The sequence below is a fragment of the Dermacentor silvarum genome, chromosome 2, assembly GCF_013339745.2.
Source record: "Dermacentor silvarum isolate Dsil-2018 chromosome 2, BIME_Dsil_1.4, whole genome shotgun sequence".
NCBI classification, from domain to species: Eukaryota; Metazoa; Arthropoda; class Arachnida; order Ixodida; family Ixodidae; genus Dermacentor; species Dermacentor silvarum.
The window spans coordinates 120,157,981-120,185,708 of record NC_051155.1 but is presented as its reverse complement, the minus strand read 5'-3'; the positions used below and the strand labels follow the sequence as shown (position 1 = coordinate 120,185,708).

Genomic DNA, 27,728 nt, shown 5'->3' with positions numbered 1-27,728 from the left:
TTTCGAACCAGTGAACATGGGCAAATAGTGTCAGGTTACTACGGAATCGAAATAGAATGGTTGCATTAGCGAGTGCTCGTTTCACACCTATAGAACACGTGTTCCGCCGTTTAAACGCTTCGCTTCCTTTGCCGCGAGAGATCGGCTTCATCTACGCTGCAAGACAACGCAAGCTCCGTTGAAAGACCAACACACGTAAGCGTAGGCAGCATTTGGCGTCTTTCATCGTTCCTTCTTATGTGCTGCAGCAAAGTATAGTGGGGAAGCGTGAGCTGACGCGTGAAAGGAGGACGTCGACGTACTTGCGATTGTGTGTGTTTTCTATGTGTGCAAGCGTGCGCGTTTTGCGCGCTGCAATTTGTCTGACGAAGCAGCGAGAAGATGCGCGTGGTCGCACGATTGTAGGCCGCACCTAAAACACTACTGCGTGGCTTCTCTCTCTCTCTCTCCGCTTCGCCCAGCGGAAACGCGCTTTCTTTCCTGAGCGCCTTTCACCTGCCACTCTGACTTTGGCAGGGAGGGTGCGATATTGAGCATGAAAGCGATGTCGTGTACCCGTCGCCTCGATCTGTTTTATTTATTTATTTATTTATGTTTCTTCCCTGTGTAAGTAAGTACGATGTTGCTGAGGGCCGGAGACGCTGTCGTGGTGTTAAGGGAAGAGGTAGTACATCCCACGCAGGTTGAGTAAAAGCGTGCATTTGCTTTAGTACGTAATAGTGTCGCTCATTTGGAAGAACTTTGTACCACTTGTGGTTTTGTGAGTTATTATTCCTCTCTCGCATTGGAGGTATGGATGTTTGCCCTGCTGCTCATGCTTTACGAAGACAAAAAGGGCTAGGAATATATATATATATATCGTGTCGGGAACCTGGCAGGACTCATCTGATATATAGATCTGCGTCTGCAAATTCCGTCTGCATTACTGTAAGATTTCCACACAAACCCTCCTGATTAAGGGCTGCCCTACACTTAGGCTGAGTTTAGATAAGAGGTTGGTTAGTTAATTAGATAGATAGATAGATAGATAGATAGATAGATAGATAGATAGATAGATAGATAGATAGATAGATAGATAGATAGATAGATAGATAGATAGATAGATAGATAGATAGATAGATAGATAGATAGATAGATAGATAGATAGATAGATAGATAGATAGATGAAAGCGCAGGTAGCGAAGAAAAGTAGAGAACGGAATGTCAAAAGATGGCATTGCAAATTATCACAGCAGCATGCATATATTACTTTACTTCGGAGCTGGATGCACTGTTTAGGTAAACGGTCAGAGTTACGGTGATGGCAGTGTTGAAAGAGCATTAGGTCGGAATGGCAGCAGTGGCTTGTTGTGAGCACAGTTGTGTTTAGCTCGAGCCGAGATGCCCGTGCCAAGAGAAACAGTTTCTTATGGCACACGCTTATAGACCTGCTGCAGACCTGAAATGTATTATGCGGAAATGTGCAAGTGCGTCAGTTTTCATTTGCTAATCGAAGCAGCTGGCAGAGTTTGCTGCGAGAAAATGAATAAACAACGAATTGAATATGAGTTGATAAAGTGGAAGCTTGGGCGAGTTGGTGATTCAGTATCGACATGTCTGCACAGTGCAAAAGACGAGAGCTGAAGGAAGCGCCTGTGTTGTGTTCTTTCTTCAGTCGTCGTCTTTTGCGCTGTGCAGACATGTCGATACTGAACACGAGGTTGTAGTTTCATTTTTAATTATGATAAACGACCACAGTTACTTTTCTTTTTTAATCTGCGTACGCTTCGCAGTAAAATGTTCCCCGAAAATATAACAGCTCGGATGGTCGCCTTTCCAGGCCTTTCTCGCCCGTTGTCTCCGTGGCGCGCCGCCGCTGTAGCGAGTGTGCATCGTGATTGGAGAACCCCTTTCGAAACGGCACACCCGGATTAAGTTGCCTAACTAACCCTAACGAGGTACACGCAGCCTAAGACGACAGAAAAGCGAATTCTCTATGTAAGGGCAACGAACGGGCTCGTCTCCTCTCTTTATCTCTTCCTTTTTTCTTTTCTTTTTTGTCTCCTCCTATACCTTTATGCATGCCTTAAACTAAATGAAGTGCTACGCGTGTTAGCCTTCTCTTCGTGCCTTCGCTATAAGCTGATCCGAACCGAGCTCAGTTTTTTTTTTTTTTTTTTTCCACGTTACTCTGAGTTAGCGTGAACCACGGCTCTCGTAGCAAGAAGCGAGCTCTTCCCGAGTTGTCACAGGGCTTAACTTTTCTCTTTCTCTCCTTTTTCTTTTTTTTTTTTTTTTTTCTTGTTTGCCTTCTCTCTGTCGTCTCCCGCCGCTTGCGTTGGCGTGTTTGCCAGCTTTTCTACGCGCAGGGCATGTCCGACATAGCGTCTCGCCTTTCCCCCCCCCTCTATCTAAGCCTCAGGTTGGAACCACAAGCGCGCGCTTTAGAATGTAAAGGAAATTGAACCTCTGGGTCCCCCGGTGCCGGCAGAGTTATGGATTTTGTTTTTTCTCGCCGTTTTCTTCCCCCTATAATGCGATATACACCGAGGAAAAAGGTAGTGATAGAAAGAGGAGAGGCTTCCTTTCAAGACGCGCCGGGTTCAAAGGGTGGTCCGCGGGAATTAGTTTACGCCGGCGCGGGGCTTTTCCATTTGGCCCGTCCCTGCTTTCTGCCGCCGGCGCACACCGTCTCTTCTTCGTCGCTAAGAAGATTTTAGACAGATTTTTTTTTCTTTTTTTTACGTCGCAGGGAGAAAGGGGTGTGAAGTACGACGCGGCGGTGTTTAATTCGATTATACGCGCAATAACGTGAACTGCGGAGGCCAGCAATGCTCTGAGCGTGATTGCATTTCTTCTGGCCGTCGTCCCGCTATTCGTCAAAGTCCGCGACCGAGCCTGTGGGCGTTAGCGGTTCTATAGAGCTCTGAACTCATTACTGCGACAGCGTAATGCTATATCACAGAGGTCATGACGACGTTGTCGGTCGATGTTCACGTTGATTCTTCCTATATAAATGGGGTCGAGCAACCTCTTAGCAATGCATGCAAAGTTGTCTTCAACCGAAAGGGCATTTCGTGCTGTGTCCTCCGAAATGCATACACAGTACGCCACCAGTCTCGCAGTCTTGCGCGGCGCTGCAAACCCCGCACAAATTGTCAAGCGCGCCAGAACTGTGCGTCAACGCAGGTAGGTAAATGATAGAGAGCCGGCCCGGCGCCCAACATGTCGCCGCCGGCGCTGCTGATGTTGATCTTTATTGGCATCCACTTTGAAACGAGGCGATGACAAATAGCCCCATATAGCCTGCTTGACCTAATCAGGTTTACTCTATACATCTATTGCAATCTATTTGGCCTGTCGCTGCTTTAAATTATTTTCCTTCATTAAAACATGTATGTCTGTATTCCATCTCTTCCCTGCTTTCTTTTATTCGCCAATATTCTGAACGTCCCTTATGTCCACCGCCGACCAGCTAACGTCCCCATATCATCTTTGAATGCGAGTGCTTTTGGGAGGCGGACGTTCCCCTCTGCTCTGCTTGCGTGCACAGCGCCCTCGTGATTCCGGTGCAAGTCTATATAGGCTATAGTACTACGTCATCGATCGCTCTTGTAAAAAATATATATACATAGTATTTTCATATTTCGCTCTATCAAACCGACGCCGTTATGCACTGGACTTTTCAGATTCCGCGAGGGGCGTCCGCTGGACCGCGACAACTACCCCCCATATAACTCTCCGGGTGCTATACGCCCGGGCCATTTTCTGGACCTCTCTCTGCTCAGCGTCTCACGAACGGTGCACGATCTCTTTCTCGCTTGAAGCTCGGGAAAACGTCCCTTCGCGCGTGTGAGATCCACAGCCGGTGCGCGAACGTCGGTCTCTCTCTGTCTCTTTCTTTTTATTTATTTCTTTATTGTGGGCCTTCTCCCGGGCGTCTACTGCTGCCGGTGCTAATCTGGCGCGTTTCCGGTCGGTGCGCTCGGCTCCCATGCGTTGTGGGGACGCCGGCCAGGGTCGTCGGTTCGAGAGTCGTCGCGTGTCGCGTGGCCCCGCAGGCCCTACCCGTCCCTCTCTCGCAACGTTGTCGCACCCGGAGAGGAGAGATGGTCGCAGGCAGCGCCTAGGTTTTTCATCCGGTTTCAATCTGCCGCCCACCTTCCATCATCACGCTCGGATGGTGGTGGTACCGCCCGGGCTTCTTTTCGCCTATACCCACTACCTCCTCACTCGCACTCTCTCTCTCTTTGTGTGTGTGTGTGCTTTGGCCTCCTCGCCTACTATACCTCTTTTATTGTTTGTGCCTTCGTATGTAGTGCGTCTGGATGCGCGTGTTCGCAGTTTTACGCCCTTTGCGTCGTCGCAGCATCGCTCTTCCCATTTTCTCTTTTATTTTTCTTTGCGCCCCCTTAAAGGAGGCGTGTCTGGCGATTCTATTACGCCATCTCTCTGCAAATCGCCGAGTCTCTCTCTCTTTTTAAATTTTGTTTCTTTGTACATTTCTTCTTTCCCCCCTCCCCCCCCCCCCTTTTTTTTTTTCTCCACAAAAGGGTGTCTGATCTTCAACGTCTACCGTCTTATGTAGAGTGCGCGTCCTCTTTGCTTTCTTCTACACGTCACGTCTCTCTCGTTTCATTTTCCCCCACCGTATAGCCTCGTTATCACAGCGGCACGTCGTCTTCGGAGCTATCATCGATTCGCGCATATCGTGGCTCGCATATCGGACAGAGCGTGAGAGCCTCATCCCGTTTACCGTGAAGCGCACGCGCAGCTCCCGTTGTCGGCCCGCATACGTCGATCGCTATCATTTCCTTTTTTTTTTTTTGCCTTTTCTCTTTTTTTTTCGATTTGCTCCCGAGCGTTGCCAACTGCCACCTCTCACCAGACGCCGCGCTTCTTGCGGCCAAGCAAGTAAGCGCTCACGTATACGAACAACACACACACACAGGCGCGCACCATAATACGGCATACGCAAACGCATTCAAACGAGCGCGCAACCTGTGCGCGCTGACGTGTTCGGGAACGCAAAGCAGACCAGGGCGCGGGGCGGGCTGCGAGTGCTGGTCCCATAGGAGTGGGAAGGGTGAGGAGTGGAACGTCCTTTCAAATCGAGAAAGGGTGCGTGAGTGCGCGCGCTCTTCGAATTGAAATCTCGGCGCACGGTCGCATAGGGAGAAAAAAAAAAAAAAAAGAACACGCACGCGCACACACACATACACGCACGCAAATCTAGAGGAGCAGAAATGACGTCCTCGGTGCTTTCATCACGGTCTCTTTGCCCGTTTCCCCTTATTCGTATTTCTTATTCCTTCCTAGCCGCAGCAAAATGCGCCTTTTGCAATCTTTTGCTGCGGCTTCGCGAAAGCTGCCTCGCCTGTGCAGCCAAGTCTCTGCTGACGTTCTGCTGCTGCTGCTGCTTCTTGTCCTTCATCCTTGGCCGACGTCTTTGCCGAAGCTCCTCTGCGGCGTTCGCCTGTCTCCGCGTGTCGCTAGGACCCGCGGTTGGAACGGCGGCTTCTCTTTCAAAGGGTTCTCTCTCTCTCTCTATCTCTCTCTCTCTCTATTCCTTCCCAATCGCTTATTTTGCTTCTTCTTCTTCTTTCTCGACAGAATAAATTTGCGCGTCAAACTTAATTTCGCGGTGAAAAGGGACCGCTTGGCCCTTTTGTCCGACGTCAGCAGCGACGCTGCAGTGCAGCGGCAGCGTGTGCGAAGTGGGGAGAGCTAACTTCCGATGACGTTTCTTAAGTGCGACGGACGAGAACAGGTGACGCGCGTCGCTGCGTGTATAGGCAAGTTTTGTGTAAGCGTGCGCGCGTGCCTGCAGAGGGGGGCGAGAAAGTGCGATTGTGTCTGACGACACGGACGTGGGAAGTGATGGGGGCGTGGTATAGTAATGGAGTTGCTGCCCCCCCCCCCCCTCCTTCACACATCCACACACATACGCTTTGCTACAACTGCCACGCCCGATTTTCTCTCCTCTCTTGCCTGGCTTGCGACTTTGAGAAACTTTGCGCCTTTTGTCTTTCTATCCGTGTATGTAAAGGCCACAGCAGCCGTCGCGTTTGTTTGTGAAGTGGGATAACGTGTCCCGAAAGAAACTGTTCTGCATCGCTTGGGTATAACGGACGCACGGCGCGCAGTCTTTCCTGCGCGCCAAGTCGTCGTTAATTATAAGCCAGCACGCCGAGAATGACCGACCGCATCTATGTACCTGCTGCTCGCGTCTCGCGCAGACATTTTCTTGCTTTTCGTTTTTTTTTTTTTTTCTCTTGTATTTCAGTTCTCTCGCAGAGGCTCAGTGAAAACGTCCTTTCGTCTGCGGTATTTTAACGAGGCACAGCAGTGTTCTTGCAAGTCACCTTGCCTGGATTTCTTTCTCGCCATCTGCGCTTTATCATTCGTATAGTTAGCGTTTCTCTCTTGTCTCTATACTTGCGGTTAACCTCCGCCCGCATTTCCCTGCGTATGTTAGTTCCTGGCTTTGATTACGCTGAAGCAGCTGGGATTCCCTTTATTATAACCAGGGAGTGCCGCCTTAATTTTCGTTTAATAAATCTGCGCACTGGGGGCCGTCATGCTCGTGGAAGGAAGAAATAAAATGCCGAGTTAGCGCTCGCGATTCAAATGCGACAGAGAGTGAACTCGCAGACAAGCCCTTGCGATGTTGGATGAAATATACGTTGCTGGTCGCACTATTTGTTCAGGTGGTATCTTTTCCGGCTTGTAGAGCTTTTCTTCATCGAGGTATCGAAACGAGCAAGTTGATCGATCTGTCGCACGGACAGGCTTAATGGTTTTAGGGGAGGAGGTGGGGGGGGGGGGGGGGACGTAGCCGACACCTTCCCTAACAGATAAGAAATGAGAGAGACAGAGTAACCTGCGATGTGCGACGAGTAATAGCGTTCTTTCCTTCTTATATTGCCATGGCTTTTTAAAACACGAACCGTTCTCTTCAATCACTTATGTGCCTATGGATTTTTGCCTAACTTTGAGCATAATTGACGCACGCTTGCCTTAAGCTTTCTTCGTTGTATACGAACATTCGTAGTTTCAAATACATTATTGCTTCATATACTTCCGCTCCGGGCAGACGTATTTCAATCAACGCGCGGTAGCTGTATTTCAATGGGGCGTGGTACGTGGCTGCGACCGAACACCTTGTGCGGTCAGAAAATGGGCTCCACATCTTGTTAAACGGGATCGAATGACCGTTTTGTAAATATTGTTCGTTATTTCTCTATATCCCGTCTTATCTTGGCTGGTATACTACTGTCCGCCATTCCATTATTACAGTTTTGCTACATTATACTACAATCCCTTCTCAAGAAAGATTAACCAGTGTAAACGCTAAATAACTCTCATGTATGTCCGATACCCTAGTAAGCGCAAATTAGTGCTGCAACATCAAACTGCGGTCTTGCGGAAAACCGGTTATCCGGTTATTCGGTTCACCGGTTATTAGAATTTGAAAACCGGATAACCTTGATCCGGTTATCCGGAAACCGGATAACCGGATCGGTTATTCGGTTAGTTATTCGGTTAATAGTATCCGTATATTCGGATAGCCAAATGTTTGTTCTTTCGTACTTGTGCTGAAATATTACCTCTTTCTGTCTTGTGTTCTTATATTTGTAGTTGTTTTTGAAACCGCTCGAGCGAACCCGACATCTGCTCTGGTTAACCTCCTTACCTTTCCTTTTTTAAACAAGAAATATTCGTGTCCGAATATTCGAATGTCCGGTTAACCGGTTATTTAAACCAAACATCCAGAATATCCGTATATTGCCTACATTACAGATCATATACTCCGTGTGTGTATATATACGACATTCGTTGAGTGAGGGCCGAGGTTAAATCGTCGCCCTTTCGCTTGCAGGCGAGCACCTCCAGATCTGCGAGCGCTCGCTGACCTGCTGCACCCAGGAGATGGAGCACCTGCTCAGCACCCAGAGCCGGGAGGAGTTCGAGCGCGTGCTTCGCGATGAGATCGGCAAAGTGCGCGCCAAGTTCGCCGCCCGCATGCAGAGGTTCGACGGTGAGTATCCATGCACGTGCGTTCCCATTGCGTGTATGCTATGTACCGTACGTCTGCGCTTTGGGCGGAGTGGAGTCGTGCGATCCTCATTAGTTGTCGAGACATTGCCGAGCATGCGGCTGTGGTTTTGATCACTGGGTGCGCTGTTATAAGGGCAGAGGCAGAAGCGCTCCTGTGGGTTGTGATTCCAATGCGTGTCGGAGAAAACTCCCGATGGGTCGACATTTAGGCGGAGTGATCCACTGCCATGTCACTTATTTGGGACGAAGAAGCCGACCACTTTATGCCAACGATATATACCGCATACTCGCGTCATGGCTTCGATTCACATCGCTGCCGCAGTTGATTGCACCTTCTTGCCTCCTTTGCTCGAGCCCGTGTATACAGTAAGCGGGAAAAGCTTGCGGGTCGCGAGATCTTAAAAAGAAAAAGAACTTTAATATTTCCGCATCATGGGCACGCAGCAAGGTACACATTATATGTTATACAGTATGCATCCCGGCCTACATTGTATATAGTATACGCGGTAACATATCTATAACGTTTACGGTCGTATGGCTACGCGGTCACATACTGCTCAGAAATTTAACGATTTCATAGATCCCGTCGTCCCTAAAATGTTGACGCCATCTGTCCATCCCTAACGCTTGCAGGCAGATTCAAATGGAAATATCTTCGAGGTGGCTTCTTCTTGAGCCTTAATTTCGAAGCCCGCATGTATACCTGGCACTGTTTCCCGCGCTTTCAAACAGTCTGCTTCGACAGCAGTAGCATTGAGTGTCGTGCCGCAGAGCTTATAAAAGGACCGATCGAGAGAGGTTGCTTTTATATTATTTATTATTATTTTTTTTGTACGTGGAAAAGATACGTCGCGCGGCGGGGCGTCCTTGCAGAGACGGCTCGCGCTAGTTCCGATTGCGTCTCGCGCCATCAAGAGCACACAGTGGCTTTCCGATCACCCTGTCCGCGTCTGTCGTGAACAGATCCCCGACTGCAATTTCCGGTGCCCGCCCGCCCGCTTGCGTCTTGCCCGCAATCACGGACCGAGGTGCAGCAGCCCGCCTCATTCTGCTTATACAACTATATACGAAGCCGCAGCGCCGTGCACGCCTTCAATTACGCTACCGCGACGCCGCCGAATTCGCCATGCACGATTCCAGAATCGAACAAGCGGGCCGGCTTTTTTTTTTTTTTTTTTCGATCGACTCTGTACATGTGTGCGTATGTACTACGCGTGTATGTGTGTTCGCGTCCGTGTGTGTGTGTGGCCCCGAGCGAGCAAGCGCACAGGTCGACGTGTGCATGCGGGGGACAACAAACTTTTTAATGACCGCCACGTCTCGAGGCCGCGCCTCGTCCTATAGTGCGTTGCATGCCCTGCAATCCGCGCTGCAGTCGTCTTCTCCGTGGAACCTTGATTACATACGGGCGCGGGAGGAGGCGGTGCGTTTGTCGAGCTCGCCGTGGACTTTCGGTATGACCGGGCTCGACGAAGTTTGTCTGGGAAGCGAGGAAGTTGGTTCATGATTGCCGACCGCCGCCTTTGCATAACGATAATGATAATGGGTCCCCCCTGCCTCGTGATGCGGTAGCACATGCAACATAATTTGCTTTGTTCGCGGGGGACTGACTCTGGCCGACTTGACGTCTCACTCACTGTGCGAACAGAATCTGGAAAAGGAAATGCCGACGCCTCCAAGCTTTGGTGTTTTCTAGTTGTCGCCGCCCCGGGCAAAGTGCAGTCCGTGGACTGTATAGACATAGCGCAGAAGGTCAGCGTCGAATTGTGACGGCGTCATTATAAACGCAATTCGGCGCGCGTTGACAACTGTTTCAACAATCGGCGGTTTGGGCGCTTAAGCAGTGCTGAGACTACTGACATGGCGTTTTCGACTATTCGTTTCTTGCGTTAAGCGAAAGTATAATACAAGACCTCGAAACCCCTAAGAATATAGACTGACAAGCCTTAAGCCGCACTGAATAACTAACACTGTAATAACCTGTGAACCGGTGTCGATTTCGGTTCCCGAAGGTGCATCCATGTGTCCTGGCGCGGAAAGTGGTCACGCGGCAGCAGAACATCGTCATGTTTCAACACTCGCACTGGCTCGCTCAGTCGTTGCTTCACCGGGGCCCGCGCAGCAGCATATAAGACGATCGAGTGAGCCGAAGCCATGGCTATAGTGCTGAAACGTCACCATGTTCTGCTGCCACGTGACTACCTTCCATGTGACACACACACCTTTTGGGAAACGGAACAGAAGCTGATCCCTTATTCACACACACACACACACACACACACACACACACACACACACACACACACACACACACACACACACACACACACACACACACCACACACACACACACACACACACCACACACACACACACACACACACACACACACACACACACACACACACACACACACACACACACACACACACACACACACACACACACACACACCCACACACACACACACACACACACACACACACACACACACACACACACACACACACACACACACACACACACACACACCACACACACACACACACACACACACACACACACACACACACACACACACACACACACCACACACACACACACACACCACACACACACACACACACACACACACACACACACCACACACACACACACACACACACACACACACACACACACACACACACCACACACACACACCACACACACACACACACACACACACACACACACACACACACACACACCACACACACACACACACACACACACACACACACACACACACACACACACACACACACACACACCACACACACACACACACACACACACACACACACACACACACACACACACACACACACACACACACACACACACACACACACACACACACACACACACACACACACACACACACACACACACACACACACACACACAAAAAGTTATTTCGTTAAAACTGTTCGTATACAAGGTCAGATGCCAGCCAAGCGTGACGTCGGCGGTCATATTATTAACGAAGGCGTCCGGACAACGGCAGACAGGACTTGCGAACAAGAAGCTTTGACAATTCGCCCCCTGCAAGCCATATTCACAGCGCATTTTTTTTTTCTAAGTGTTCATTACCATTGGGCGGACGCATTCGCTAATAATATGTTCAGCACCAGGATTGGCTCGAATCTGGTCTTACGAACTAAGGGCGTCTTGCGAATACGGGTCTTAGTTCGCAAGAAAAGCTATTAGTGTAAATTATTGAAGGCGCTGTGATGCTTGCCAGTATTTTTTTTTTCTCTCTCTCTCGAGGGTTTCGAGTTCTATGGCCTTCATTTCACGCAAAGAATGAAAAAGTCGAAGATGTCGCACAGTCACTATATACTCCTTTAACGAGGGCAAACGAAGAGGAGGTTGCTGGTACATGTTTCAGTTGACCTTCTTCTCGTGCCATCGTCCGTACGTCCTCTACCTGCTGTGCTAGTTATCGTAGTCCCTCTCTTAAGCTTCGTACATACTTGCTTAAAGCTACCTTGGGCTGTTTTCGCTCTTTCTGCGTGGAACTCCTCCGCGCGGGGCAACAGTGCAGATCGAGCCTGCAGTGTGTGGCCCCGTTATTCGCTGTTTCGTTTCCGACTCTCTTCTAGGAACGCGGAAACAAAACGGTTCAGCAAATAAATAACTAAACAAATAAGTAAATAATTAAATAAATAAATAAATAAATAGAAGGAGGGGGGGGGGGCGAAGAGAAGAAGCAGTTCCTTTCAGAAAACAGCAGGAGCCCAATTCCAGAAGAGCTCCCAACGCGGCTTCAGAATAGCTTATTCATAATGAATCTGTTTCTATTCTATCCGTCCTCTCCATCCGCCTTTCGAGTAAGCTTGTATTCTCTTTTTTTCCCATTTCGCTAAATAATGCCGGATGAGACTCGTGGATGTAGAGAGACGGCGAGAAAGAGGAATACGAGACACACAAGAATGCGCGTGCGGGTTGCAAACTTGTGTACCGACTCGGCCACACTATGTGATCTTGCTTGCATGCATCTTACATCCTCGGCACGCGCATCGCTAAAGGTTGGACAGTTTTATTTGCTTTTTCTTGCTTATCCTCGTTTCGCTAACAATCTTTGTTTTTGTTTTACTTTCTGTTTTTACCCTGCCTTTCCATCCTTGCCTGGGAAAACAACTCCTCGTCGTCGTTGTAGCAACCTCGCGGAGCAAGAAGAACAGGAAGAAAGAAAAAAAAAAAAAAAGAGGGAAGAGCCTCTCCCCGCCGCGCGTCCCTAAATGATGCAGGACCGAGTCGGGAACACATCGCCGGCGCTTCGTACACACAGTAGCCCGCAGCGAGGACTTACGTAGATGGGATCGGGCTCAGCGAAATGCGTACTGCGCTCATTTCACGCGAGATGATCACATAGCTTTGCACTGTTGGTTCGTGGCGCTGCCTCGCGAATTCGCGCGCTTTCGCACGCATGACACTTCGCTGAAGGACGCCGCTCTGCTTCATTTAATGAACCAAGACAGGCGCAGCCATCTGAAATGAATCAACCGTATAAAAGCAACGTGGGAGGCTTAGAGATGTGACGGGGTTGCAGCGCGTGACGTGAAGATCTGCGCAGCCATGGCGTGCGCAGCACGTGATCGTACATACGGGGCGAAAGGTATATACAGGATGAAGCGACACATTGACTTTCAACTGTTGGGCTGCGTATACGCTGTGCTTCCGTCTCGCAAATTTGTTCTCGTGCTCCGCTGCTGAATCTGCAGTGTTCCGCAGCCTTCGTTTCACGCGTGTTCCCTCGATCAACCGGTGCAGCGGACCTGTCCTCGTGGGGTGCATCGAGCGCGCTGCTGCGCGCTGCACGCAACTTTACCCGCGCGGATTACGAGCTTGGCGCGCTCCTCATCTCCTGTCGATTCGGCCGAATGCCGTGCTCGTTGCCGTGGCTGGAAGGATGAGCGAGTCCCTCCTTCCTGTTCGGGCCCACGCGACGCCCTTCCACTTTTCCCCCCGCCAAGCTCCTTTTTCGCCCCCTCCTCTTCATTCTGCAGTGGCAGCAGTACAGCAGCAGTGGCAAAACGTCGTTGTCTAGCCCAGTCAATTGGTCTCTTCTATATAAGCGTGCACCTCTGCCCTGCCTTCGTTTTACCTTCTTCTTCTTCTTTTTGTATTTTTATTTTATTTTCCTGCGCGCACACGCATGCTAGTGGTTAGTTGCCCTCCGCCGGTCGTCTTCTGATTTGCTTTCACGATGTGCACGCCCCCTCCCTTTCTTCGGAAACGCCAGAAAGATGGGGACAAAGTGGGCGTGAGCGGCACATGGCGTGTGCCCCCGTGCGCGCCGCCGTTCGGCGTGATGCAGGCCTTGCGCGACTCCCGATATTCCCGTTATAGTCGAGCGTTGCACGTAGATGCTATATGCGTGCTACGCGATCGGGCAATGCGTGCGTGCTCTCGCCTGCCTCTTTCATCCTGATGTCATGCCGCAGCCCTTCTACGTACCGACTTCTCTCTCTCTCTTTCTTCTTGCCCGCGTGTATCATACAGTAACCGAGAAAATGTCGTGCCGACCTCACAGCAGAGAGAGAAGTCAAGTTTCGATGCGATCTCGCAATCGCGTGCATGCACACGGCGCAAACGCGCACGCTTGGGGGTACATGCGGAACAGCCAGATGATCGGTCTGAGTGCGTTCGCTCGAGGTCAGCTTATATATACGAAACACTGTAGAAAAAAAAAAGAAAGAAAAGAAAAGGTATACAATTCGCAATAATCTCTAAAGTACTCTGATTTTAATGTCGTAGCATCTACTATATGTGTTACCAAAGTTTCAGCAAAGACATATTCCCGGAGTGGCTACTAGCTGTTGCCCCTTTTCGTCGGGGCTGATTCAAATTACAGAGGTCTGTGGACCTTTATAAATGCCTAATTGTCTCTCTCTAACTGTTGAAAATTGGAGGTTGAAAATTTGGAAAACACCATCGGAGGCTGATTAATTAGGTCGTGAGGTGGCTGCGTGGTGTAACAATCGTGTGTGACGACAACGGCAAGACGGCGGCGCGTCACGATGGCGTGACAGCAACGGCGAGGACGGCGGCACGACGTAATGGCTTCTTGGCTTCTCTCATTTGTTCAGCACTTCCGTTCCCGTGATGCTTCAGTTTTGGTGGCGTCAATGTCCACTTTACGCGCGTCGCTCCAAGGCCAGATCGCCGGCGCACCCCTGAATAACCGCAAGAAAGCTATCGCTTTAAATGAAGCCATCGCCGACGAGAGCAGCGCCACCATCCGCGATCGTGCCGCGCGCGAGATCGATGACATTTGAGACAGATAGCAAGCACATATAGTACACTGTTCAGTACACTGTTCATTCGAGCAGCGCTGAGAATCCTATACGGATCGTCTTCCGCGTGTTCCTTTGGAGCGCGCGTCCCGAGCGGTGCACCTTACAGGGCGGCCAACGCGGTACACCTATTCGGCCCCGGGGCTCATTACAACTGCTGGCGTATGTCTACCCTCCGTAGCTCGTTCCGGAACAACCGCCGGCGGTTCCTCCCTCGCTTCTCCCACGGAGTCTTTCTTGCGCTTCTTCTCCGAACGCAAAGGCGGCCTTCGTTGGAGGACACCGGCCGGGAGAGGCACGGAGAGAGCCGGGGTCGCTCGATGCTCGTTCCAGCTGCTATATAGCAAGCATCGAGCACCGCGCTCCTGCACGAGCCCAGTGCGTAGTTTGTGCGCTTGCGACCGCGGCCCTTTAACGGCCGCCCTCCCAACTATCTTTTTCTCCCGCGCGTATACACATTCGTGTCGTTGCTATATACTTCTTCTTCTCGCCCGTCCAGTCCGGCGACTGTTGCCTTTCCTGCTTGTTTGCAGTCTCCTCTTGGAGCCGCGGCACTTATTCGACTACATGCACTCGCATTGTGGTCGTGCGAAGCGTACACACACCCTCCCATACGTTTTCCCCTGCTACTCGTTATACTTCCTGCGGGAGCGTGATGCGGGCCCCGACCTGCCCATCTCGCGCGCGCGATTCATTTGTATATACACCGCGAGCGAGCACGTGAGGAACCGCGCGTGCTCTTACATCCCCTTACTTGGCGCCCATCACGTGCCGCGTACTTTCATTTATTGCCGCCGTGCTGCTGCCATGGAGATCGGTACCGCGAGGGAGCCAAGAGCGGTATAAAAGGCAGGGGAAGAAGGGCACGGCGGTAAAGACTGCTTTAGGGAGCGCTGCAGGCACTGCGCGGGAGCCGTTTCTTATGTCGGGCGCAATGGTTTTCCCGGTGGAGCATTGTTTTCTTTTTTGCGGAAGCGTTAATGGAACCTCCTCGTCCTTCTCGGGGCGTTCTTGCGAGTGTAGCTTCGCTCTCGAACATGTGCGCGTGGTAGGCGGGAGGGCGACGAGATTGGTTAATGTAGCGTGCGTGCACCGCGAAATTAGAACAAAAGATTTAATTTCGCGCGAACGCGGCAAATACGTCAGCCGTTCAGTTTTTTTTCCCCGCCAGATATCCGTGCCGTGTGCCGCGCTCTTTGAGACGAGCGTTTCTTAGGCCAGCTCACGCGGTCTTTTGTTTCGGGCACAGAGACGAGCTCTATATACCGTGTTAATTTGTTTGGCATGCGCACATGCGCCTTCCGAGTGCGCAAATAGCCGGTGCGTCGGTCTGCGTTTTTGATTCGGGCTGTTTAGCGAAGCGCGGCGGTTTGCGTCGCGCGGTGCGCGCTCCCTCCCGTGCATCCTACCGCGTGGCATCGGTGCTCAGTTTCTTCCCATTTATATTCCCCCTTTCCCTTACCTCCTGTGTAGGGTACCAAACCGGATGCTCGCATGGTTGATCTCACTCTTTAATTGTTTCAGCAGCGACAGTTAGCGTTCCCTGCTGTCGTTCTTAATACTAATCCTAATCACTCATTACTAATCCTAATCAGTTAACACTTCATACGATACGAATCAATACTTAATGCTACTTAAACATGACACTTCATACTCGTCTACCTCTCTCTCGCCCCTGGGACCAACGGCCCCGCCTTTCCCCTCATTGAAGCTTTTTCTCCTCTCTCGACGCTGCTGGCGCGTTTCACGTTAACCCGTGGTCAGATCGACGGCCGGAGAGTGAAGGGGTTTAATGCTCGCCTCGTTGTGCCCCGAGGCACAAGACTCCTCTTCTCCCTCACTCCGTGACCGCTTTCATCAGCTGTCGTTCTATAACAGACCCGAAAGCGGTCAGCAACGCGCGGACGCGAAGCGGCTCGCAGTGAGCAGCATTAAAGGGACACTAAAGAGAAACCGGAAGTTGAGCTTAAATGGTAGATTATCCTTTCGCGATCACAGCCATACCATTCTTACTGCAAACAGATGTTTAATAAGCGAGAAAATAGCGAAAAACTGAAGGATAGGTGCTGACGCCCCTTCGAAATTCCCGCACTAACGTTCATGACGTCGGAGATTACAAACGTAGGCCGGTCGCGATTGGTCGAGAGCGATTTATCGCTGTTAATAAAACGCAAAATGAAATACACCTTAAACGTACATAAACAGCATTTGCCAACTTTTTAATCCATTTCAAGCGAGGAAGTACAAGTTTAGCACAAAATTAAATAAATAAGAAAAAATGGCATGTCGATACATGCGGCCGTGATAGTTTCGTAGTTTCGTTTTTGGTCAATGCATTGTCGCGCGCGCCTGTTCCGCTCTACGGTGTTTGGTGGCGTGTTGCGTGGCTCGAAAAACGTTGACTTCGCGGGAAACAGCCAGAAAATGCCTCGTGTGTGTAGTGTTGAGGGCTGTATAAATGGCCCAAGGCGCTTGATCAGGGGCAGCGGCAGTGTTGACTCGATTGTGTCCTTTCATGTGGCGTCGCGCGGAGAGCCCCGGCTCCCCGGCGTTCGCAATGGCTCAGGGCTCTGCCGGTGATAAAACGGCAAAAGAGCCAGAGAAACCGATGGTGTGCTCTCTGCATTTCTCGCCCTCGGATTATGTGTATAATCTTGCCCTCGGAAAGTATCTTGGCGTGCCCCTTAGGCCAGTCCTTTCTCGAGCAGCTGTTCCCTCAATGCGGCCTTCATCAAACCCCGTACCGATGCCCCTGCAGCAGCAAACTGGCGGCTCGGTGAGTGCTGAATGTCATTAAATAAAGCCACGAAATAACCATACCGAGTACGTGCACAAATTTCTACGCTTGTTCTGTCGGGAACATCGTCGCCTGGCTGACCGGACGCTTCGCCTTCGTCGACGAAAACGAAGCTCTGCATTCCGCCGGCGCGGCCGGCGGCTCACCGCCATCGCACGCGGAAACACCTACCGCTCGAGCACGAAGGATCATTTCGCGCTCCGTTTCACTGAATCTCGCTGAAATGCAGTCCTGCTTCCCTGGCGAGCTCTTCGTTGCAAGGTTCAGCGGCAGCAACGGTATCCATCGCGGCGAACGCAAACGCAGCGACCATGCATGCAGCCATGATGCATCCAGCGCCTCGGCCGTTTACGCAAGCGGTGACGTATCATGGCGCATTCTGATTCGCCGAGAGCAATGCAATCTGTGACGACACTGCTTCAGCGCCAAATCTGGGGTGAGAGAAATTGAGGAAGAGATAATTGGTCTTTGTTTACGAATTTCTCCGCTAATAACGCATATTTTTGCACCCAACAAAAACCGCATGCATTCCTGAAGGTCCCTCTTTTATTCTAGCTGAACTTCCCGTTTCTCTTTAGTGTCCCTTTAAAGCGCCTCCCTCTGCACGCAAGCGCTGACGCTCGTCGCACGCACCTCTGTCCTCAGCAAGTAGTGTACACCAAGAGCCTTGCTAGCGCACGCCGACGTGTCCGGGGCTTCCCAGAGCCATGGAAAGGCGTTGGCGATGGGGCTTCCGGAGAAATAATTGCTCCGCAAGAAGCCCCAAAGGTGGTGGAGATATAGCACGTGGTTGGTTGAAAGGGTTCGCCTAACGAACCCGACAGATGAGCTACAACCTTTCGGTGCTTTTCCCTTTGTTTGGTGCAGCAGCAGATCGCGCGCCTTTGTGCACGCGTACTGTAACACGTATACATACACACGCTTTGAGCTTATAGACCTCGTCGTCGTCGAGAGGGTGTACGCGTGAGGGAAAGGAGGAGGCGGGATGGACTGCACACGTACCGGCCGTTGATCCTGTTCGTGTTATCGGCCTCCGCGGATGCTCGCGTGGTCCCGCGTGTTCGCTCTATCTTTCGGTGCTTCGCTCCCGCAATAATATTTGGCTCCGCGGGGGTAGGGGAATGCGTAAACACCGCCCTTCTGTGCGCGAACACTTACGTAGAATCTCGTTCCCTGCTGCGCATAGCTCGATTGTTTTCTCCTCTCTCTGCGTATAGCCCATATTTTCATCGCCGAGCCCGCTGGCGTCCAAGAAGACGCGCGTGTATTCCTGGCACTACTCTGTATACGGGCGGCGCTGTGCACTATTATATAGTCGGTGCATATCTGCTCACTTCCTTGAGCCACGTGTGCGCTTTTTTTTTTTCCCCACGCGCTTTCGAAGTGGTCGTCTCGGTGGTCGCGACATGCGAAGGGCGAAACCGCACTCGCGTAAGTGGCGACTTGCTGTTGCTGCTGCTGTTCCCGATTATGCTTGTTTGCTGCTTCTCCATACGTGGTTTTTGAACATGCTATCATGACTCGTGGCGTTTCTTGCAAAATTTACTAGAGAGGAGTCTGGGCGCTAGTGCTTACAAGAGCTGCAACCATGAGTATGGGAATGATGGGCATGGTGCATGGATTCGGCTAAACTTCGTTCTTCTGGATACAAACGACTCTGCGAATTTATTAAATTCAATAATATATTGGGTTATAAATGCAACTATTCGTAAGGCTTATACATGTATGAAGTCTTATCGTCTCCGTACATTAAAAAAAAAATGCGATATTGCTCGGAAATTTAGGCCAATAAATGCAGATAAGTCAAAATAAATAAAGCTGCAAGAACGTACGAAGCCACAAGCCACGAAGATTACAGACAAATCCACGTGCCACCCATCATTCCAGTGGTATAGCTAGAACAACCGCAGCTGAACAATGGCAAGAAACTCTATGCCGTGACTTATCTGATCTGGAGGGGCTCCGCAGCTGAAACAATGGCAAGAAACTCTATGCCGTGACTTATCTTATCTGGAGGGCTCACTAAATACGCTTTGCGCTCGTATACGACACTTTCCGTTCTTACCACGAGGACTCAGGGTTGGCAAATTTGGGTTTTTGTGCTTATTGACGAAGTATCCAGAGGTGGGCGCGTGTCACAGCGATGCCCTTCATAATTGCCGCTGCCAATCGGGTTGAGCGGAATACACGAACTCAGTAATTGACGGCCACATTTTATGCTTCAACTAAGCACTCACTCACCATCTGGCCCTCCCGCTCAGAGGAGCCTCGGTTGCACCCCGTCATTAAAAGTTTGTGCATGATTGCTTTGAAGCGGGTGACTGTGAGTGGGAAGAGCGTTTCGTCGCCGGACCTCGGCGCAACGAATACCCACTCTGAGAACGACACACCAACCCCAGCCGTCAGCAAGTTTAGGCCTTGCAGCCGTACTATGTACTATTACGTATATATCCTCTGTTCCGACGCGTGAAGCTTTGTTCCTTTGGATACTCTCAGAGTGTAGCGCTCGTGCGGCGTAATTTCGTTATACCGAAAATATGCCTTAATTTGGCTTCGGATTATGCGATCACTCAAGAGGCGTGCACTCTGGCCCATTAAAAGCCGGAGAGGAGGGTAAGCGCCCCCCTGTCGTTACGCGCAGTCGGCTTCCATCAGGCTTGCTCCGCTCGTGCTCGTAGCTCCTTGTTCTCAACTCGCCGCTGCACTTCGGTGGCATCCCGGAAGCGCCGCCGCTCGAAGAGGAGGCCCCCCCGCTCGGGAAGGGAGGGCTCTGTTCGCATCCATCGATGCCCACACACGGCGTTCTCCGCGCACGCGGAGTGTACAGAGCCTCGTACGTTCAGCCTTCCGCTCCGGCTTACATCCATTCCCATCCTCATCCCCGCTACATGTCTCTTCGCAAACCGCCCTTTCAGTACTCGAAAACGCTATCCTCCCGTCATCTGACGCGCTCGATCGCTGTATAGGCGCTGCGCCGGCAGCTTCCCTCGAGCCTGCGTACACGGGAATTCGCTCGCGAACACTCCGCTTCTTGTCTAAAGCAAAGCTTGTGGAACCCCCTTCCCATCCACCTTCCTCCTCCCGCCACGATGCCCTGTCGAGCTGTCCAAACAAGCGCTCGCTGGTCTCCCGGCCGCGGCTCTATCGGGACTCGCACTCGACGGTCCGTCCGTCCGCACCGTCGGTCGGCCGGCCGCTCGGCTTTTCTCCCCACCCGAATTGGAAGGGTTCTCTCGCGATCGCTTCGTTGTTTGTGTGCTCGCCCAGAATGGACGGCGGATTAAGGCCGGGCCGCGTGAGAGCGTGTGTGCCGAGAAGACCAACGTGTGCGGCGCGAGGTCCATTGTTTTTTATCCGCGCCGCCCAGGGTAGCGCTTAGCTCCCGCTCTCTCTCTCTCTGCTTGGCTGCCCCTTTCGACCGCGCAGGCGAACGTGGCCGTACAAGGTGAACCCGAAGCCCCTCGAGCGCGCTCGCTGGCTTGCTCGCTGGCTCGTCGAGAACGGTGTCGGCGAGATGAAGGCCGGAGGAAGACGCGTGTTTGTTTGCACGTCTACTGCTGCTGCTGCTGCTGCATGCTGCCACGCGCGCTGTTGTTATTGTTGCCCCCAGCGTGGGGGCCGCCTAGGAAAGTGGGGGGAGGTTCTGACAGCAAAGGGACGCCGGCTGCTTGAGTTGCTCCGACGCGAGCAGACGGAAGAAGATATCCGAGCGAAGCGAGAAAAAACGAAGAGGGCGTGACACGCTCGTTGGCGAGAAAAAGGCCGAATGTAGAGCAAGATTTACGACGCCCGGGAAAAGACAAATGACTCTCGCCCAGCTGCGTTCGGCGAGAGAATCGAGAGACACGTCGCGCCGGCGCGAAGGGGGGATCGCGATAAAGGAGCTGCGAGTCGCGCGCTGGTCACTCGTCGTCTCGGCGATCGGTGGCGTCCGGGAAACGGTTAAGGCCTAATAAAATATATACGTCGTCGACGGATCTTGCGTTCCCGTGTCTAGCCTAGCAATGCGCGCAGTTTCTTTGCTAGAGGATCAGCCGCAGTTGCTGCCGGAAGGGCCCGCGGTGCACGTTATATCGCATCAACACACGCACACACACACACACACTTGTCGATGTAAGCCGGGACCTCGGGAAACCGGGCGACGCGAGTAAGTAAGAACTGTGCCCTCGAGTTAAGATACGCCCGAAGCGGTATATACGGCGAATCTGGAGAGGTTTTTCGGAGAATCCCATACGAAGCGCGCAAACACGAAGCGGGAGGTGTTGAAGAAGAAGCCTGTGCTAACAAATCACGAAAGCTGTCTGTCGGCACGGCGCGCGCGGCCGGAGCGCGTCGTGCCGTTTCATCACTGCGCTCTTGTGCCACGTGGGAGATAAATATGGCCTCCGATGACGTGACGCTGTGCAGGTTGCTTTCCCGGGAAGAAATTCCGAGAATTCAGTCAGGGCGCAGCTGTCGGGCTCTCCCTTGTAGGACAAAATCGAACCGCTTAGGTGGCCTGCGCCGCGTACTATATGTGCTAGGTGGCTTTTCGTCCTCGTTTTGTACTTCTTCGTTTTGTATACACAGTTCCATGTAGACTTAACTCGAGCAAGCACAACACGCTTATGTAGGTCATACGCAACGAGGACACACAAAGCGAAAAAAGCAAGAGCTTTTGGAAGAGGCGGATGTTACTATATAACTAACGCGTTTGCCGAAACGTGCACTTGAAGCTATCACGCGACGATCATCAAAGCACGCTCGTGTTTTGTGTTGAGGCAATCGTGCACAATAATGGTTCTCCGGGCCTTTCGCGGGAACTATAAATTTCATACGGGCATATATCGAAAGCGATTCAGGTTTGGTACTTTTTATTATAAACAGAACGCCGACGGCGCATGCGTTATCACACACACACAACAGACACACTCACATTGCTCTGGCGCCACCGTGCGACCGCTGCCGCCGGAAGTTGAACAGCAACCTGACGATTCTGTCAGTGTCTTCGACATGAGGCTATGAGAGTTGGTTAATCTGCTAGCCGAATGAACCAAAACTAAACAGAGCTTTGCCAGAGGTACGCGCTTGAAATGCACCAGCTTCTGTTTTCTGTTTTTCGGACAACTCGTAGTAGACTGTCACAAGCAGCATTAAAGGGACACTAGAGCAAAACACTCAGTCAGTTTAGACTGATTAAGTATTTTTCGGGAACTCTATATTGTCGTTAATTTCACGTTAATGGGTTGATTATTAGAAGAGAAAACGAAGGCCAAAGTTCCATTTCCTTTTTTTTTAAATTTCGCGCGAAATCCCCAACGCCGGTAGGTCAGTGCGACGTAACGGATTTCAAGGTATATTTTCTGTATGTGGACAGCGCTGGGCTCAATGAAAGTTCCCGAAACTTGGCACGTTCAGTCCTTGGCTCTTTTAGAACAACACATTCTAGGTAATTTTTACCCATAAAAGAATTAACTAGGACCCAGCAGACGCCGTCATCATCTATGACGTCACGTGTAGTTGGGGCGGGAACTCCAAGGCGGAGCCGTCGCCAGCCGTCTTTCGTTCTTGCGCCTTTCCTGGCTTACCGAGCGTCTTCTGGCGGTATGAGTGATGTTTTTTGCATTTGACAAGAAGGTATTTTTCTCTTTGGTACTGAATAAAACAAATTAAATACAGAGTAAAACAAATTTAGGTAGTAGATTACCCCTCCAAATATCGCTGCACTTCGGTGGAGAAATGTTGCTAAAATGGGGATAAATTAAGAAATACAGACGATAGAGCAAGAAATGGGAATGCAGGTGCAACATGTCGCAGAGAGAGAAAGTTCCATTGTAATTTCAGCCCCTGTTCAGCAGCTTTTTCTTGAAGTATGTGGACGTCTACAAACTTTACCGAGGACCGTAACCTGAAGGAGAGGAGGGACCGAGAGAAGAGGAGGAGTGAACCAATCGTTCGGGAGATGTACGGCGGGATTATTGGGTTACACGGGGAATCCCCACACGGTGTGTGCGTAAGATGGGAAAATCCCCGGAGCAGGTGTATAGCGCTGAGCACGTGCTCCAGGTAAAGCGGTGGATTTTTTGCATACCGACCTGCTCGATGCTCACGCGCCGCGGAGTTATCCCTTCCTGTTTGCAGCCACAAATTGACAGAATACAAAATTGAGAAACATCTTGCTACCTCGCTCCCAAAGCTTGCTTGATATTTCTTCGTACGCGTGTGAGAATTTTTCTCACGTCGAGTGGTCAGTCTCTTTGTCACAGGCCTGTCTGCTGAGATCTAGCTGCACTTGCCGTTTCATTACTTCATTGTATTCTGACCCTCGAGGCCGTGACAGGTCTGCGGAAAGGCCACTTAGGGGAGTAAGTTGGTTACTCATGTTATTGAAAAACGTTTTCGATCCCCTGAATTCCAATTTTCTCTTTTCCCTCGCTCTCGAGCACGGATTACGCCATCCGCCGCCATGGTTGCGAGGAGGAGCACAAAACATGTATAGTATATACGCTGCACACGCAATGATGTGAGCTCAGCTGGCACCATCAATGGTACGACTGGCAAGAAGAACACACGGTCGTCGGCGCTGGTTCGTTCCTTCGGGACATCATAATCATCATCATTTGGTCCTCGCTGGAGCCCGGGCGTTCGCAGGAAATGGAGTGGGAAGTTTTAGATGTCAGGGGGAGCGAAAACAAAGGGGCCATTAGATGCCAAATAGGTACACATAACGCTTAAACAAGGCCCATCGGTCGTCTGCAACTGTTCCCGCGGGGTGTGTGTGTGTGTGTGTGTGTGTGTGTGTGTGTGTGTGTGTGGTGTGTGTGTGTGTGTGTGTGTGTGTGTGTGGTGTGTGTGTGTGTGTGTGTGTGTGTGGAGAGAGAGGGGGCGGTCAAAAGCGAGGAACTCTGCGATCAAGCGTGCGAATGGTTCTGACATTGGGTACATTCCTGCGGCCGCATTTGTGTGTACGTGCATGCTCGTGACGCTGTGAGAAAGAAACGCCCCCAGATAGAGAGAGAGAGAAAGAAAGAAGTGCGCACGCAGAAAGTCGCCAGTACGTGCTCGTGTGTCTTTATATATATATATATATATATATATTACACGTAATAGAACGTGCTCTGTACCACTACTACTATACATCGGCGTTCAAGCTTCGCCATCTGGGGTCCGAGCACGGTGCCTGAAGGCGCTCATTCTTCGCGCCCGCGGGCTTTGTTTTGCTTCGCCCGCCGGCGGCGGGGGCCCGCCCTGCTGGCTGGCTGACTGGCCAAGGCGCGAACGGCCGTGTTCTCCCGGAGGCCGATGGGTAAACAAAGAGCCAGCGGCACTCTTCGAGCTGTCTCGCTGGCAGCCGCTGCCGTTTCGTCCCAGCACGGCAGAAAGGAACGGCGGCGGAGGGAGGAAGGGGCCCCGGCAGCTGTGACGAGGGGTGCCGGCCTGTATTAAAAAAGTTCGCGCGCGCGCCCGTCACTAACGGCAGACAGATCACTCGTCGGTAGCCGCCCTCCTCCTGCCCCTAGTTCGGCTGGTCTCCGAAGGGGAAAGATGCAAAGGATATGCTAAGAGAAATGTATATATACATGTATATATGAAGGAGCTGGTCAATGCGTGTGGCGTATAGCTCTTGCTATAGAGGGAAGGAAAGACCACCCTTGAGAGGAGGGCGCCGTAGGCTAAATTAATTTAATCCGTGCGAACGCACGAGCGGCAATAAATTTGCCATATGCCGGACTCGTGAGGGAACGGATGAGGCGTGTGGCCAACTTAATTAACCGTAGATGTGCACGCCATTATGCGAGTGAAACTGTCGAGTTCGCGTGCAGCCGCGAACTGCTGCGTCTTGGGTTGCCTTTGACTCTTGTCCAAGACAAAAGGATTCCTCCGTCTCAGCGCAACTCGCTTTGGCAACAGCCGCCAGGACTGTTGTGAGAAAGCACTGTAGCTGTTGCACACAGGTCGCATAGTGTGGTTAAGCAATGCGACATCACCTTAGTTACCCAGTGAACCATTAATGTACCATAGATGTCCATAGAACATCATGTTTGAGACATTGCACACGTCCTATAGATATCTATATTTCTCCAAACAACGTTACAAATACGTACCATGGATAATCTAAGTCCCATCCAGATCACGTTGCTCTAACGTTGAAAGGATGTCGCAGCTGGACATAAGTAACCTCTAATAGATGTTCTTTTTTGGGACGCAGGACGTCCATAGAACATCTAGTGGATCTTTCCTGCTGACGCTATAATGAGCTGTATACCTGCGAGTGCCACAGTAGATGTACTATTGAATACAAATGAAATACGAACAGCAGAGTGTGTGGCCAAAACGTAACTAAAAGCACAATGTGTGGCGTCGGCCAGCGATGATTGTACACATGCATGTGGTTTCGATGCAGAGTGCGGGGCTGCTTGTCCTAGTGCGTATTACGTCCCCTGTATTTTATTAGAAGCTTGTATTCTCACCCCGCCATTGCAGTGCCATTCCTATCTGTGATTACTTTTAAGGTGGCTAGCACTGTTGTTGCGCATCCAATGCAATACATTTTTCGTGCTATTCAAATTACGATTAGACACTGGCAGCTTTGATGGTGGTAACAAAAGCAAAGCAGTGCACGTTAGCAAGCTGGGTGCTTGCCAGCTATATCACGCTACAGATGTAGCGATGGTGCTAGTCACCATAACAGTGTACTGCCAGGTGGGTATGGCACTGCCCGAGGAGAGATGAGAAAACAACTTTCGGACAAAATACGGGTGACTTTTATCGCAATAGGGCGAGCAGCACTGCACTCTTCCTTGAGAACTACATCCCCATGCACGTGCACAACGACTGGCCGACGACATACACCGTATACCTTTAGTTATGCTTTGGCCACACGCTCCGCTGTTCGCATTTAATTTGTCCTTGATGCTACATCTGCTGAGGCACACTAATGGCACAGTTACCCACATTGTCGGCATGTAGCTGGTGACTTTGCTTGAAATGTTTTGTTAACGTGTAAACGTGTGAATGTGAAAATATAAACTGCAACACTTAAGGTGAAATCCTTAGATGGCTCAATGGTAGAAAAATCCTGATGTCCAGCGTCGCAGCACCAAAATTCAATGGCACCAAAATTGGGGATTGAACCTTCGACCTTTGGTGTTAATTAGGTCGAAGTGAATTAAGGCACAGTTCATTAAGATAGAGTTAATTGAGGCACTCTAACCCACGGCCTTTGTTGGGAGTTGAAACCACTTGGAGATATGGGCGAACCGGCCACATCTCCAAATTATCTCCAAGTTGGATTCCAATTGACATGGTGAAGGTAGAGTTGAACCCACTACCTTGGGTGTTCATTAGAGCGAAGTTATTTAAGGCAAGTTAATTACGGCAGAGTTAATTAAGGCACTCGAACTCTCGAACTTTGGTGGAAGTCGAACCCACGATTTTTTGTGTTAATTAAGACAAAGTTAAGATACAATTAAGGCACTCAAACCCTCGACCTTTGGTGGGAGTAGAGCCCGCAACCATTGGTGTTAATTATGACGAAGTTAATTAAGGCACAGGTAATTAAGGCACTCGAGCCCACAACTTTGATAGGAGAAAACAATAGAAGTAACAACGCATGCGAATGACAAATAATTTAATTAATGCTTCGTGAGTGCGCAGGCTTCTGCCTTCATCCTCTTCAGTGTTCGCTAAAGTGACTGTCAACTTTTATATATAGTTCTAGCGCTCATCAAAATGCGAAAACTGTGATGAGAAAACCGTAAATCCGCATTTTTATCATTATGCATCATTACAAATCCTGCAATGGATAAATGAAAAATAGTGAGTTCAGTAAGCACTAGGTAAAGCACACCTGTGAAACTCACAATGTCATACCAATGTTACTTTTTTATTTATACAACTGATAAAGCTTTATTACAAAAATGATCGGCCCCCAGCCACGCACATGTATGAAATTATTCATTACATGTTCTCGCTGTACACAAACAGGTTAAACGCGGATCTAAAAAAGAAAAAAAAAACACGTAATCAAAAACAGATTCTTGAAAATTAAACTTTATTAAAACACAAGTAACGAGTAGGCAAAAAATGACTAACGAGTAGGCACAAAATGACTAGTAGGCACAGTGCCACAATTATAATTAAAAAGAATAAAACTGATTAGTAAGAGGTAGTATCACATACTAATTAATGACCAAAAGTGCATGGCCTGCTTGCCAGCAGCTGCTTCTGGGGCCACCGGATTCAAGATAGAAAGCCAGTACTTTCTAGCTGCATTGAAAAATATACGGTAAAATAAATTCCACGCAAGCAGAATCCAGAGATAGAATGTTCATCTTGATAGGCAACTTGGTCAGGCAGCTTCTCAGATCACAAAAGTGCCAATAACATAATGCTGCCAGGGACTTAGATATAGGCATTGCAAATGAGAAATATCCCTGACACTTGAAGAGGAACGCCGGAAACCAAACGATACAAACATGTGCGAAAATAAACCATCAAAACATTGCCTCCAGAACATTCCCGTAAGCGCTCCGCAAGGCGAACAGACGTACCACAAATAGCAGTCA

The 27,728-nt window shown here is 50.4% G+C and overlaps 1 protein-coding gene across 1 annotated transcript in view; it reads left to right on the top strand.

The window, feature by feature from the left end:
- Positions 1–27,728, top strand: part of LOC119441710 (glypican-6) — a 184,780-nt gene that overhangs the window by 137,716 nt on the left and 19,336 nt on the right. The window contains exon 2 of the mRNA XM_037706305.2: positions 7,862–8,020. Coding sequence (XP_037562233.1) covers positions 7,862–8,020 — 159 coding nt within the window. The remainder of the gene's footprint in view (positions 1–7,861; positions 8,021–27,728) is intronic.